We start from the raw sequence: 13381 nt of genomic DNA on the forward strand, positions 1-13381 counted from the left end.
CCTCCCCATTTTAAACCTGAGTCCATTTAGGCAGAAAACCTTCATGTCTAAATAGGAAGTTTGATCCTAGTGACCTTTACTAATTAAACAACTACTAAAATAACTAAATTTGGGGTTTTTTTGAAGATTTAAAAACAATGTAATCTGCATATAGATTTGAATAATGAGCTTACATGTGTTTTTAAAGCATCTGCATAAATTTTTGTGATATAAGGATATTTGAATGTTCAGTGATAATTGTAAAACTAATCAGATATTGACAACTATAAAAATCACTGTTAATGTTTCACATGAATGTTTTAAACCATTTTCAGAGTTTACACAAGTGTATGTGTTTATACATATATAGGTGTGTATATATCCTCAGAATTAGTTTTTTTATGGATACCATTATGTCATTATACAATTTGTCAGTTTTATTTATCATAGGCATTAATTCTGTATTAGTTCCTGATGAAGTACTTTAACAGTTGCATAATAATATATAGAATGAATGATTAAAGTTTTCCTAATGTGTTTAATCTCTAAATGTAAAATTTTGATTTATAAAATAATCTGCTCTGTCTAACATTGTTACAGCTCTAGCAAATCAAATTAGTTTGGGCTCTATCAAAATCACACATGATTTTGTTACTTTATAGGCCTACCTTGCCTTTATGCTTCACATATCCTTCAGAAGCCCAGGTGTCTCATGTTCTTTTTACCTTTTTTTTTTTTTTTTTTTTGCATCTGAAGAAACTGTAGTCCTGCTTGGTGATCTTTTATTCAAGGTTGTCCCTTGAGTATACTGGCTCTTTAACTGATTCTCTTAGAAACTGTTAGTGGTTTAAATTCTAAAGTAGTCAATTTATCCTGCTGAGCAAATGTTTTAAAATATTTTAATAAATTTTCTATGTTTATGTATTTATTTTGAGAGAGACAGCGCAAGCAGGGGAGGGGCAGAAAGAGAATCCCAAACAGGCTCTGCGCAGAGCCCAACATGGGGCTCGAACTCATGAAATTGTGAGATCATGACCTGAGCAGAAATCAAGAATCCGACACTTAACTAACTGAGCCACTCAGGAGCTTTTTAAAATATTATAAAAGTAACATTTCAGTTATATCAAAAAATAGAAATGGCAATCACTGCTGAATTGTGCATATATCTGTAGTTGTACATATATTTATAAATGTTGCATAATCAAATTCATGATGTAACCACTGAAGTATTTGTTTAAAGTATTGCTTTTTTGAGGATTGATGCAAAACAGCACATCTGTTTCATTGTTGATAAAAGATTTTACTGATTTCATGTCAAAACTATTATTAGCACCTGATGGTTAGATGTCATGTGTAATTCTAAAAACTAAACTCATTGTCTAGATTTAATTTAGACACTTGGGATTAAAAAACTCTGGATAATCCCTCTTGTTAGGTTTGATTAGTAAGGTTTTTTTTCTAGAGTTCAGATGTATGTCTTTCCATTGTCAAAACTCCTAATATCAAGGTGCATGGCTGGCTCAGCTGGTAGAGCATGTAACTCTTAATCTCAGGGTTGTGAGTTCAAGCCCCACACTGGGCTTGGAGCCTACTTTAAAAAACAAAAATGAAGAAGGAAGAACTTACAAATTTTCTTTGCAAATATAAAATGCTAAATAAACATGTTCTTTTTTTTTTTTAAACCCTAATGTTAAAAAAAAAAAAAAAAAAGCCACCCAGAAATAAGAGGAAGTTGAATATTGAGCTCCAGGGATTATGTTTAATTTAGAGGTAGTGGAGCATGCACACCTTTTCTCATACTGTTATATTTAGTGTTTGGCTGAAAATAGCCTCAGACTTGGTTAATAGGAAATCTGAAGGCAACTAAACTATTTTACCTTAAGTTTTTAGATATAGAAAAACTTTAAATTGGAATCAAAAGTCATGGCTCCTACTTGATGTAGCAAATCACATGTCTTTCCTGGGCCTCAGTTTGTTCATTTTATTTTAAGTTTATTTATTTATTTATTTATTTTTTTGAGTGAATGAGGAAGAGAGAGAGAGAGAGAGAGAGAAGGGACAGAGAGAGAATCCTAAGCAGGCTCCGTGCTATTGGTTGAGGAGCCTGGCAGGGCTTGATCTCACAACTGTGAGATCAAGACCTGAGCTGAAACGGAGAGTCTTGCTTCATTGACTGAGCCACTCAGGGATCTCCTACTTAGTTTCTTCATTTTTAAATAGGGAATAATAACTGCCCTGGATATTGCAAATTTTGTTTAGGTATAGATGAAATGAAAGTATTTTTTGAAGGAAATCCTTTATATACTGTAAAAGTGTTAAGTAATTTATAGTATCATAATCATGACTTCAAATTTAGCATTACATATATAGCACATTTCAGCAGAAAAACTAGTAGTTTTTAAAGTTACTTTATCTCATAATCTACCAAATATCCATTTTGTATTTGAGACTGTTATTTATATATTATAGATGGAAAACTTTAGGTTTAGAAACTTTTCTTAAGACCAGGAGTAAATAACAGCAAAACCAGAATTAAAATGTAGAGACTCTTCATTTTTCTGTTCAGTGAATTATGCCCCTTTTGGAGTGCTGTGTTAAACTCTCATATTATGCTGAGATAACTTAAGATATAGAGAACTTGATTGTTCAGTTTATATGAGGGATGAAAAGTCATCGTAGAATTGGGAAAATGCAAATTGCTCTATTTTTGGAATGTATAAAAATCTAGCAAAAATCTATTTTTTTGTCTATGATATTCCTTCTTTTCTTTTGTTAGCTTTTGCTTCTCAGTCTCTTAAGCTTCTTATTTTGTCTCTGTATTCCCCTGTTCCTGCTTTTCTGATTTTTGATAAGTAGGTATTAATATGTGATTCTAAATTTTGTTATTGTAGGTTACCATACTACTTTAAAAGATGTAATAAATTAGGGGTGCCTGGGTGGCTTAGTCGGTTAAGCATCCGACTTTCGCTTAGGTCATGATCTTGCGGTTCGTGGGTTTGAGCCCCGCGTCGGGCTCTGTGCTGACTGCCAGCTCAGAGCCTGGAGACTGTTTCAGTCTGTGACTCCCTCTCTCTCTGGCCCTCCCCTGCTCACGCTGTCTCTCTCTCTCTCTCCTAGAAATAAATAAAAACATTAAAAAAAAAAGGTAATAAATTAGAGTGCTATCTCCTAATTATCTTTTTGATGCTATACTAAATACTTAAGGACAAGAAAACTGGATCTTGATTAATGAGTATTTGATTATTTATATAGATATATGCTATTATTGCTATTCTCAACTTCTGTTGTTTCATATAAGGAAACATTTTATAAGAAAATGATTTCTTATACTCTTTGACTAAGGAAACTCCTAGCTGATATTGCCTTTGGTCAGAAAGTTTTCTTACTTTTGTTCAATAAGATGTCTAGAAAACTGTCTTTAATGCTGGAAATTATTTTGAATTAAATGACCTCTAAGGATTTAAAAAAGACATTGTTATATTAGTATACCTTTAATGTTAATTAGAAAATATTGATGCTTTTTTAAAAACTTAACTAAATATCTGACTTTAATTTCTCCAGAGTTTTTGTTTCTTTCTAACAGAGGTTGATTTATCACTCATTTTTAAAACATTGAATTTTGTAAAATATGCATGTAATGTATCATATACACACACCCACATTCTTATATGCACATGTGCATGTGATATGATCTTGATTTCAAGAATTTGAGGCTTCTCATTTTTTTCTTTTTTTTTTATGTGGTATTTTATAATAACCTGTAATGTAGATTTATTCATCCATAGAATAACTTGTATTTCCCAAGATATAGCAGATAATAAATAATAAAAATATCAGAATATACCTTGTGATATGAATGTGATCCACACTGGATGTAGCAATCTACAGGTAAAATGGTATGATTCCATTTTAAAGATTTTGAATTTGAGGTACAGTAAGCTTAAGTAACCAAGGTCATATATTTAGGATTCAAACTCAATTTTGACTATTTAGCTCTAAAAATGTCTGATTTTTTAATACATATTGCTCTCCTGCTATTTAACAAAATTGTATTTATAGGATCAGATAGGATCCAGGCCCATCAGGTTACCCATTCTGGATGGGTTAGTTGCCGTAGGGCACTGTTTTCTCAACTATAACAATGTCCTACAATATGTACCCAAGAGTGGCATTATATTGACGCTGCTACTCATGTGTGTGTTGGTGGGTGGATAGGTGGGCAGAGTGATGAACTATATAGCAATTATAATTGTAGATATTTGAAATTGCTCAAAATTGCTTTATATATTATTTTAAGTGGAAAAAACTATTTTAGAGGAAATTGTTACAATTTTAGTGAATTAATAAAATACTTACATTACTCTTTTTCCAGTTAAAAAAAATTGTAATGTCTTGGAACTTTAGGTAGTTATTTTTTATCTTTTCTTTTTAAAAATACAGTGCCTTTACTTTCCCGAATTCTGCCTTCTGATGCATGTAAGATATACAAACAAGGTATCAATATCAGGTAAGGTGATTTGATTTTTTTCTGAGTAACAGAAAATTGAGATTTAGAGGAAGCTTTTTTTTTCTGTAGTAATAGGTTACATTTGAATATAGTCATTTATAATTTAAACATGCTGTTATATAGTTATACTATTTTATCTTATTTGAGACATCCTAAGGATAATTAATCAAAGATACAAAATCTTGACCAAAACAAAGGTATTAATTGTAATATAACTACAGACTATCTAGCAGGCAAACAGAGTGAAGATCATGATATAATACTGAGAATATTTAAGGTGGTTATGTATCTGATCCTGACTTTTTTTAAGGAGTAAGGGACACATAAGGAAGACCCAACTCTTGTCTTTTTCTCCAACCCTCTCATACCCTTCCCTCCTCTATCTATGCATTCATCTAATCATCTGTTCCTTCTAGTAAACACTTTAAGGCTAAGTTTTAATTTTCTTCTTTTTAAAATAAAGATTGACTTTTAGATCTGATGGGAAATTATTTATTTTACTCATTATAATTTTTTATAAATTATGCATATGTAAGATATAATACTGGTGAATAGGTCATATACATATACGTATACACACAAGTATTTTAGTATATTTATAAATTATATAATTTTGTATATCTATATCTGTACATATCTCCAGAATATTAATTTGGACGTATAAGGGTCTAGAACTGGAAGGATCTTGAAAGATTATTTCATATAAACTCTTTATTTTATAGATGAGAAAATTTGGAGAGGTGATGTGATTTTTATAAGAGCATATTGCAAATTAATGGTTGGGCCAGGACCTCTGACTTCCTGTCTGTTCTTACCATGTCACAGGCAGAAATTTTAGAAAGTCAACTCTGAGATTTATTATGAGATATGTTAAATTACAGTGAAGAGATAATCTTTAGTTGAAATTAAGTTCTAGGTAATTGTTCTCAAGAAATACAATTTGAATAAGGTAGAAGTTTCTGGTTTTTTATTTTTAAAAAATAACCTCTAGTGATGTTTCTAATTATGAAAGTGGTTTTGTACATTAATTTCATGGTCATTATTAGAGACATTGCAAAATGCAGGAAAATATGAAAGAAAAACTAGGAAAGGATTTGATAATGATGTAGATTTATTTTAGCAACTTATGATTTCATCAAAAATTACTCCTCAATTTAAAATAATTACTATAGGGGTGCCTGGGTGGCTTAGTAGGTTGAGTGTCCGACTTCGGCTCGGGTTATGATCTCACAGTTCGTGGGTTCGAGTCCCACATCGGGCTCTGTGCTGACAGCTAGCTCGGAGCCTGTAGCCTGTTTCGGATTCTGTGTCTCCCTCTCTCTGTGACCCTCCCCTGCTCATAAAAAAAAAAAAAAAAAATTAGGTGCTTGTGAAAGGTAGCAGATAATTTGGGAGAATATTATTATATTCCTTGTGCTACTTTAAAAAAGGCTAGTTTTAGTTCTGTTTGATTCTTAGAGAAAAAGGAGGTTTTAAAAAATTACTTAACATTTATATGACTTTTAAAAGTAAATGATATGTATATTACATAATAAATAAAGCTGCAAAATGGTTAAAATAGAGACATGAAAATAAAAGCCTGAAGGAGAATATTTGTGTCAGAGAATATAGATTAAAAGGAAGTTACTATAATTTAGGGGTGCCTGTGTAGCTCAGTCGGTTGAGCATCCAAATCTGGATTTCAGCTCAGGTCATGTTCTCACAGTTTGTGAGTTCAAGCACCACACTGGGCTGTGTGCTGACAGCATGGAGCCTGCTTTGGATTCTGTCTCCCTCTTTTTCTGTCCCTCCCTCTCTCTCCCTCCCCCTCCCTCCCTACCCCCCTCTCTTTCTCTACAAATAAATAAATAAATAAATAAGCAAACTTAAAGGGAGGAAGCGCCTATAATTTAGCAAGATACTCAGACCGGAGACTTAACAGCAGCTGAGGATAAAGGAGAGATATGTTAGGTTCTAAACTGCTCATTACTAAAGTTTACCAGGTTAATGGAGAGGCTGGATTTTAGGATGTATTGCAAAGGTTTTTTGCATAGATGAGAAGAATCTAATGAAAATAATCCATTAACATTAAATAAAAACTTTAAAATGTAAACATGAGATGATTAGTTTTTATTTATACTCTTTTAGAATTTTTATTTCTGAGAGAGAGAAAGAGACAGAGACAGAGGATAAGCAGGGGAGGGGTAGAGAGAGAGGGAGGCACTCAGACTCCAGGGTCTGAGATGTCAGCACAGAGTTCAGTGCAGGGCATGAACCCACGAGCTGTGAGGTGATGTCCTAATCCAAAGTCAGATGCTTAACCGACTGAGCCACCGAGGCACCCCTGATTAGTTTTTTAAAAATCACTTCAAATGAAAACAATTTTAAAATATGTTCACGGAAATCTTTAAAGTTTACTTGTATTTCACAACAGCCACATGATCATTTAAAATATCTTTTCTGATGTCAAGGAGAAATTAATATTTTAGTGGAAGTAGAAAAGTATGAACAACTTTATTGTTGAGTATATTAACATTTTCACTATTAATAATTATGAGGTAATCTATAAGCACTGAGTAAAATGATCAAGGAAAAGTGTGCAAACTTTTCCTCATTTCAGGATTTTCCTATCTCAAGGGAAGTCCCTATTGTATACTTTTGCAGTGTTATTTGGCATCGCTCAAGTTTTTTTAAACTTAAAAAAAAATTTTTTTTAAATATTTTTATTTATTTCTAGGAGAGAGAGAGAGACAGCGTGAGCAGAGGAGGGTCAGAGAGAGAGGGAGATACAGACTCTGAAATAGGCTCCAGGCTCTGAGCTGGCAGTCAGCACAGAGCCCGACACGGGGCTCGAACCCAAGAACCGAGAGATCATGACCTAAGAGAAAGTCGGAAGCTTAACCGACTAAGCCACCCAGGCGCCCCTTTTTAATGTTTTTTTAATTTATTTCTGAAAGAGAGAGAGACAGCATGATCAGAGGAGGGTCAGAGAGAGAAGGAGACACATAATCTATAGCAGGCTCCAGGCTCTGAGCTAGCTGTTAGCACAGAGCCCGACGCAGGGCTTGAACCCATGAACTGTGAGATCATGACCTGAGCCGAAGTCAGACGCTAACCAACTGAGCCACCCAGGTGCCCCTGCCCAGGCTTTTATCTTAAAAACAACATTTTCTATACAGTTTTTGAATATTTTCAGTTCAGATCTTTGCATTTATATAATTATATATATTTTTCATAGCCATATGCATTGATTATTGCATGGCAAAAATAAAAAAAATATTTAGACTCATAGGCTTAACGCAAGGACTTGCTAATACATTAAGATACTATCATGACAAGTTATTTCATTATAAGGCATGTGTAACACAGCTTAGTGGACCATCTAATATGTCAGAGATATTGTAGAATATGTATTAGACAGTCTTCCAGTTGTAAATTATAAAAAAAATGAAAGAAAATTGATTATGACTCATTTTGGGTCTAGCTAGGTCTAAGGGTCAAATGTCACCATGTCAGTCTGTCTTTGTCTTTCTGTCTTTGTGCATCTCTCCCTTCACTACTCTTACATCCACTATCAATCCACTACCAAACTGTCATCCAGGATGGGCAAGAAGGAAATGGATGCAGAAGATTGTTCTGTTTCATTTCCTCTTTTATGTGAGGTATAGAGTTTTCTGGTAGCTGCAGCTTGAAGTCCAAATAGACCACTGATATAAAATGATCTGTTCCTTTTTGATATTCAGTAGCCCACATCTTATAGAGGTAGGGGATGAGCCTCTTTTATTGGCATTATTTTCTTATGTCACATGTACAAGTAGTAACTGGATGTGTGCAGTAGTACAGGCACTAGTAGCACAGTAGCTGGCCACCAGAAGTGAAACAGGAGCTAGAATTCAGTTATAAAGCAGCAGGCAGGATTCACTCCTACAGGAGTTGGTGATTTGCTTTTTTTAAGGACTTCTTGATTTTATTCTGAGGGGTGTATACATTTAAATGGCTCAGAAAGGAGGCCCTTATACATAAGGTAACCATACTCCCTGTTTGCTCTTGATTCATCCCTATTGTCCTGGTAAAATTATTAATAGTATCGTCTTCACTTTTAAAAGGCACTAGTTTTGTTGATAAATTGTATGTAACCCCAGTTACTCTTTCTGATGCAGCATATAAGATATGTTCCAGTTCTTAAATTTTTTTTTTTCTGAGTAGAGAAACCAAGAATACTCATTCACTTTGCTTAGTCTAGCATGAGAATTGAATAATTTACAAGGTAAAAAATTCTTAGAAACTCAGAAGCCAGGGTATGTATGATCAACATCTCTTAACAGCTTTGTCAACCCCCTTTTTATTTATTTATTTATTTATTTATTTTTTAAAATTTTTATTTATTTCTAGGAGAGAGAGAGGGAGAGAGACAGCATGAGCAGGGGAGGGTCAGAGAGAGAGGGAGATACAGACTCTGAAATAGGCTCCAGGCTCTGAGCTGGCAGTCAGCACAGAGCCCAATGCGGGGCTCGAACCCACGAACCGCGAGATCATGACCTAAGCGAAAGTCGGACGCTTAACCGACTAAGCTACCCAGGCGCCCCTGTCAACCCCCTTTTCAGATTAAGGACTGTATTTTGAGCAACCAGTAAGAGAGATCCTAACGTGATTTCCTACAAAGCTTGGTACAAGATTGAAACATTTCAGAGTACTTGTGAACTTTTCCATTATAGTATTCTCCCTAATTTCATCAAGCAGTGGTTTGTGGAATTTATTTGAGATAAATCCATTGAGCTAGACCATGCCAGGTCTTGGTTACGAAAGAGTACGATAAACACACAAATGTGTTAAGTCCATGAATCTTTGACACAGGAATGATCCATAAGGTTTTAGCCTGTGGAGATGTTGGGGAAGAAGATGTTAATTTGAATCTGAGAAGTCTAACAGAAAGGACAAGAAATTGGAGTAAGTTAAATGATTTATCTAGGTGAAGGATGAAGCCAGGTTTGGTATCAGATGGCCCAGCATAAGGCATAGAGGTAGGTCAAAAGAGCAAGATTGGAAACACAGTCCTTAATCTAAGAATGTGGTCCATCCATTGCTGTACCCTTTCTATATATATACTCTGCTGAGCTAGCAGCATGGTCTTATTGGGATCAAAGAATGTTAGACAAGTCTGTTCTCCTTTAGTGGCCTTCACATGAAGTAACTTTTATAGAGTAGCTGCAGTAAGGGAGATGGTAGAGAACAAGGGTATAGTTAGGGAAATACTTGAACAATGTGGAAACAATCTTTTTTTTTTTTTTTTTTTTTGCTGGATTAATAAAGCATTTATTCAGAAAATGAACTATAGGAAAAATGGAATATTATTTAAGTATTACTTCATTGTTTTTAAATAAATACTTTAGCCTTAACAGTAAATTTGACTTTGAAATATCGTGTTAGCATCTTGGTAGAAGCAATGAAGCTTATTTAATTGTTATGGAGTTTTATCAAAATTTCATTTGTCAGGATTTCTCATCTACCAATCTTTCACAGGCTTGACACTACTCTCATAGACTTTACTGACATGAAGTGCCAACGAGGGGATTTAAGCTTCATTTTCAATGGGGATGCGGCACCCTCTGAATCTTTTGTAGTATTAGACAATGAACAAAAAGTTTATCAGCGAATACACCATGAGGTGAGCATGTTGTCTTATCAGTATTCCTCTAAATGCTTTTATAAAAATGTATGTATGCAACCAAGCCTCAGTGTAATTGCTTTAAAAGGCAAAGCTTTCATTTCTTTACTACTAGCTTTACATCTTTTTTTTTTTTTTTTTAAATTTTCTGATCTTCATCCTGATCATTCCAATGAGACTGTTTCTTCATAATTCACTGATGATCTCCTAGTTACAGGAACTCCAACTTCTCTTAGTTCTCATTTGTAGCTCTCATTAGTTGCACGTGTGCTGGCCCTTTTACTGTTTATTATCTTGCTACGTTAGCTTCTTTTAATGTTGCTGACAATCTCTATATCCTTAATAGCAACACCTCTTTTGGCTGTCTGTCACTCTTTTTGTACTCTTTTACTGTCCCTAACTCTTTGGCTACTTTTCTTTATCTTTTCCCTCTTAAAATACAAAATTATCTTCTGTCACATCATGTCTCTCTGTTGGTATTGTTTCCACAACCACCATCAAAAAACATCTACATTATTTTTATCCTTTGTTCCCTGAGTGGCCATTTCCCTCTCTAAACCAAAGAAAAAGCTTTTCCTGTATCTTTGTATCATTGATAGCCCTAAAAATGTTTAAAAACTTTTTTTAATGTTTTATTTATTTTTGAGAGAGAGACAGCATATGAGTAGGGGAGGGAGACGCAGAATCCGAAGACAGGCTCTAGGCTCTGAGCTAGCTGTCAATACAGAGCCTGACGCAGGGCTCGAACCCACGAACCACAAGATTGCTGACCTGAGCTGAAGCCAGACGCTCAACTGACTGAGCCACCCTAAAAATGTTTTTAAGTCAACATTTTGCCACTGTTGCTTTTCTTTTGTTTTTATTTTTCAACACTTCATTTCTCCATGTTGTCATTCATCACATCCTGTGGCTCCTTCTTTAATATCTCTTAGACTAGACCTTTCTACTACCATATGATTGATGAGACCTTAATTATCTTGTATGTATTTATGTTAAGTATTATTATTTAATTAAACACTGAAATAGTTCCCTAACTGACAGTGAGTCATGAAGATTTAGATTGGAAGAGGGAAGAAAAAGAAGGAATTCCTTGTTGAGAAAAAGGGATGAATAAAGTCAGGGAAGTGAGAATGAGAATGGTCTATTTGAGGAAAGAGATCTGACTGTGGTGAAGGTCCCTTCTTGAGCATGGGAATGTGGTTTATGGAAGGCTTTAAAAGTCAGTTATTAGGATCTGCTGTAGTTGGTAACAGAGAGTCATATTCTTTTTTTTTTTTTTTTTAAGATTAAACAATTATTATTTATCTTGAGAAAAAGAGAGCAGGGGAGGGTCAGAAAGAGAAGGAGAAAGAGTGAATCCCAAGCAGGCCCCACAGTGCCAGCATCAAGCCTGATGTGGGACTAGAAATTATGAACTGTGAGATCATGACCTGAGCCAAAATCAAGAGTAAGACATTTGACCAACTGAGCCACCCAGGTGCCCTCAGAGAGTCATATTTTTGAACAAGGTGTTTATTTTATCCACAAGTAATTTAGGTGCTTTGCAGCTTTACTCACTAAATCTTTAAAATAATAGAGCAGATGGTTTTATTTTCCCTATTTTACAGATTAGAAAATTAAGACTTACAGATGTTAAATGACATTTTCAAGATCACACAGGTAGTATGTAGGTTGGATTGTAAAAGGGAGACATTGGAGGCAGGGAATTTATGGGAGACGTTTTTAAAGTTCTACAGGTAACGGGCGCCTGGGTGGCTTAGTCGGTTGAGCGTCCGACTTTCGCTTAGGTCATGATCTCGCGGTTCGTGGGTTCAAGCCCCGCATCGGGCTCTGTGCTGACTGCCAGCTCAGAGCCTGGAGCCTGTTTCAGTCTGTGACTCCCTCTCTCTCTGACCCTCCCCTGCTCACGCTGTCTCTCTCTCTCTCTCCTAGAAATAAATAAAAAAAACCTTAAAAAAAAAAAAAAATAAAGTTCTACAGGTAAGAAGTGATAAGGATCTTGACCCGGTTGGTGCAGTGAATATTTAAGACGAAGAGATTATGACTTAAATTTCCCAGAATGAAAGACTGTGACTTGGGAATAGTATCAGTGTAGTGAAGTAAGAATTGGAAAGATTTAAGGGTGAGTGTAGTGCTTGTATCTTGAAGAATGATGGTGGTGCCAATGTTAAAATTGAAAGATCTAGAAATGGAAATGCGTTTGGGATTTTAGATGGTTTGTTTGCTATAATCAGTGTACTTGCTTCAACCATCTATCAGACTTCTTTGAAGTATTTGCTATTATTGGTAATTTAGTTCTTAAAATTTTTGTTTCCTTAGGATTTGACTTCCGTCAGTGGTTCTTTTCCCTTCTCTTCTTATTCTTTTTTGCCTTTTCCATTTTCTTTGCCACCTCTTGCATGCCCTCAGTGTGGTTATTTTTATAAACTGTAGTAATAATCTCTTCCATTCCTTGCTATAGGTTAATGATTCACAAATATATATTTCTACCAGGTATATCTCTAAATGGAGACCCAACTACTTAAATTCCTAATGGATATCATGTACGCCTCCCAAGTACCTCAAAATTCAGTTCATCTAAAAGTGAATCCTTTTTTTTCCCCTTTAAACTCCAAACCTGCTCTTTCTTCCATTGTCCTTGTTTTGGTGAATGACATCATTTTCTATTCAACCAGAAAACTGTGAGTTATTTTTGAAATATTTTCTTATATTTCATGTTCTAATTAGAGAACATGTGTGGTCCTTTCTGTCTTCCTAATGTCTTATTATTACCTCTTTTTAACAATACCATTATTGCCACAATCCAGATATTTATTATATCTCAACTGGACCACTGTAAAAGTCTCATAAATGATCTTCCTGGACCCTTCTTGTCTGCTTCTAAATAATCCCACATACTGTAGATAGATTGAATATTGAAAGCAAATTCATGAAATCTGCCATCCTTAATGATACTTTAAAAGATCCCTGTTTTGGGGCACCTGGATGGCACAGTCTGATTGTTGATTTTGGCTCAGGTCATGATATCTCAGTTTGTGGAATTGAGTCCCACATCAGGCTCTGTGCTGACAGTGTGGAGCCTTCTTGGGTTTCTCTCTCTCTGCTCTCTACCTCAATAAATAAATAAACTTTAAAAAACTCTTAAAAAAATAAAAGATCTTTATTTCCTAAAGAATGAAATCCAAATTCCATAGCATGGTGTGGAACATTCTATAATGTGGCTTTTGCTCACTTTCTGCCCTGTTTTTACC

At 34.7% G+C, this 13381-nt stretch overlaps 1 protein-coding gene across 1 annotated transcript in view; it reads left to right on the forward strand.

Moving 5' to 3' along the window:
• The window catches only part of ANKRD13C (ankyrin repeat domain 13C), a 95011-nt gene that overhangs the window by 49581 nt on the left and 32049 nt on the right, over nt 1–13381 (forward strand). Inside the window, exons 6-7 of the mRNA XM_039217316.1 lie at nt 4420–4486; nt 9986–10130. Coding sequence (XP_039073247.1) covers nt 4420–4486; nt 9986–10130 — 212 coding nt within the window. The remainder of the gene's footprint in view (nt 1–4419; nt 4487–9985; nt 10131–13381) is intronic.

The sequence above is a fragment of the Hyaena hyaena genome, unplaced genomic scaffold (assembly GCF_003009895.1).
Source record: "Hyaena hyaena isolate Hyena2069 unplaced genomic scaffold, ASM300989v1 scaffold_680, whole genome shotgun sequence".
NCBI lineage: Eukaryota > Metazoa > Chordata > Mammalia > Carnivora > Hyaenidae > Hyaena > Hyaena hyaena.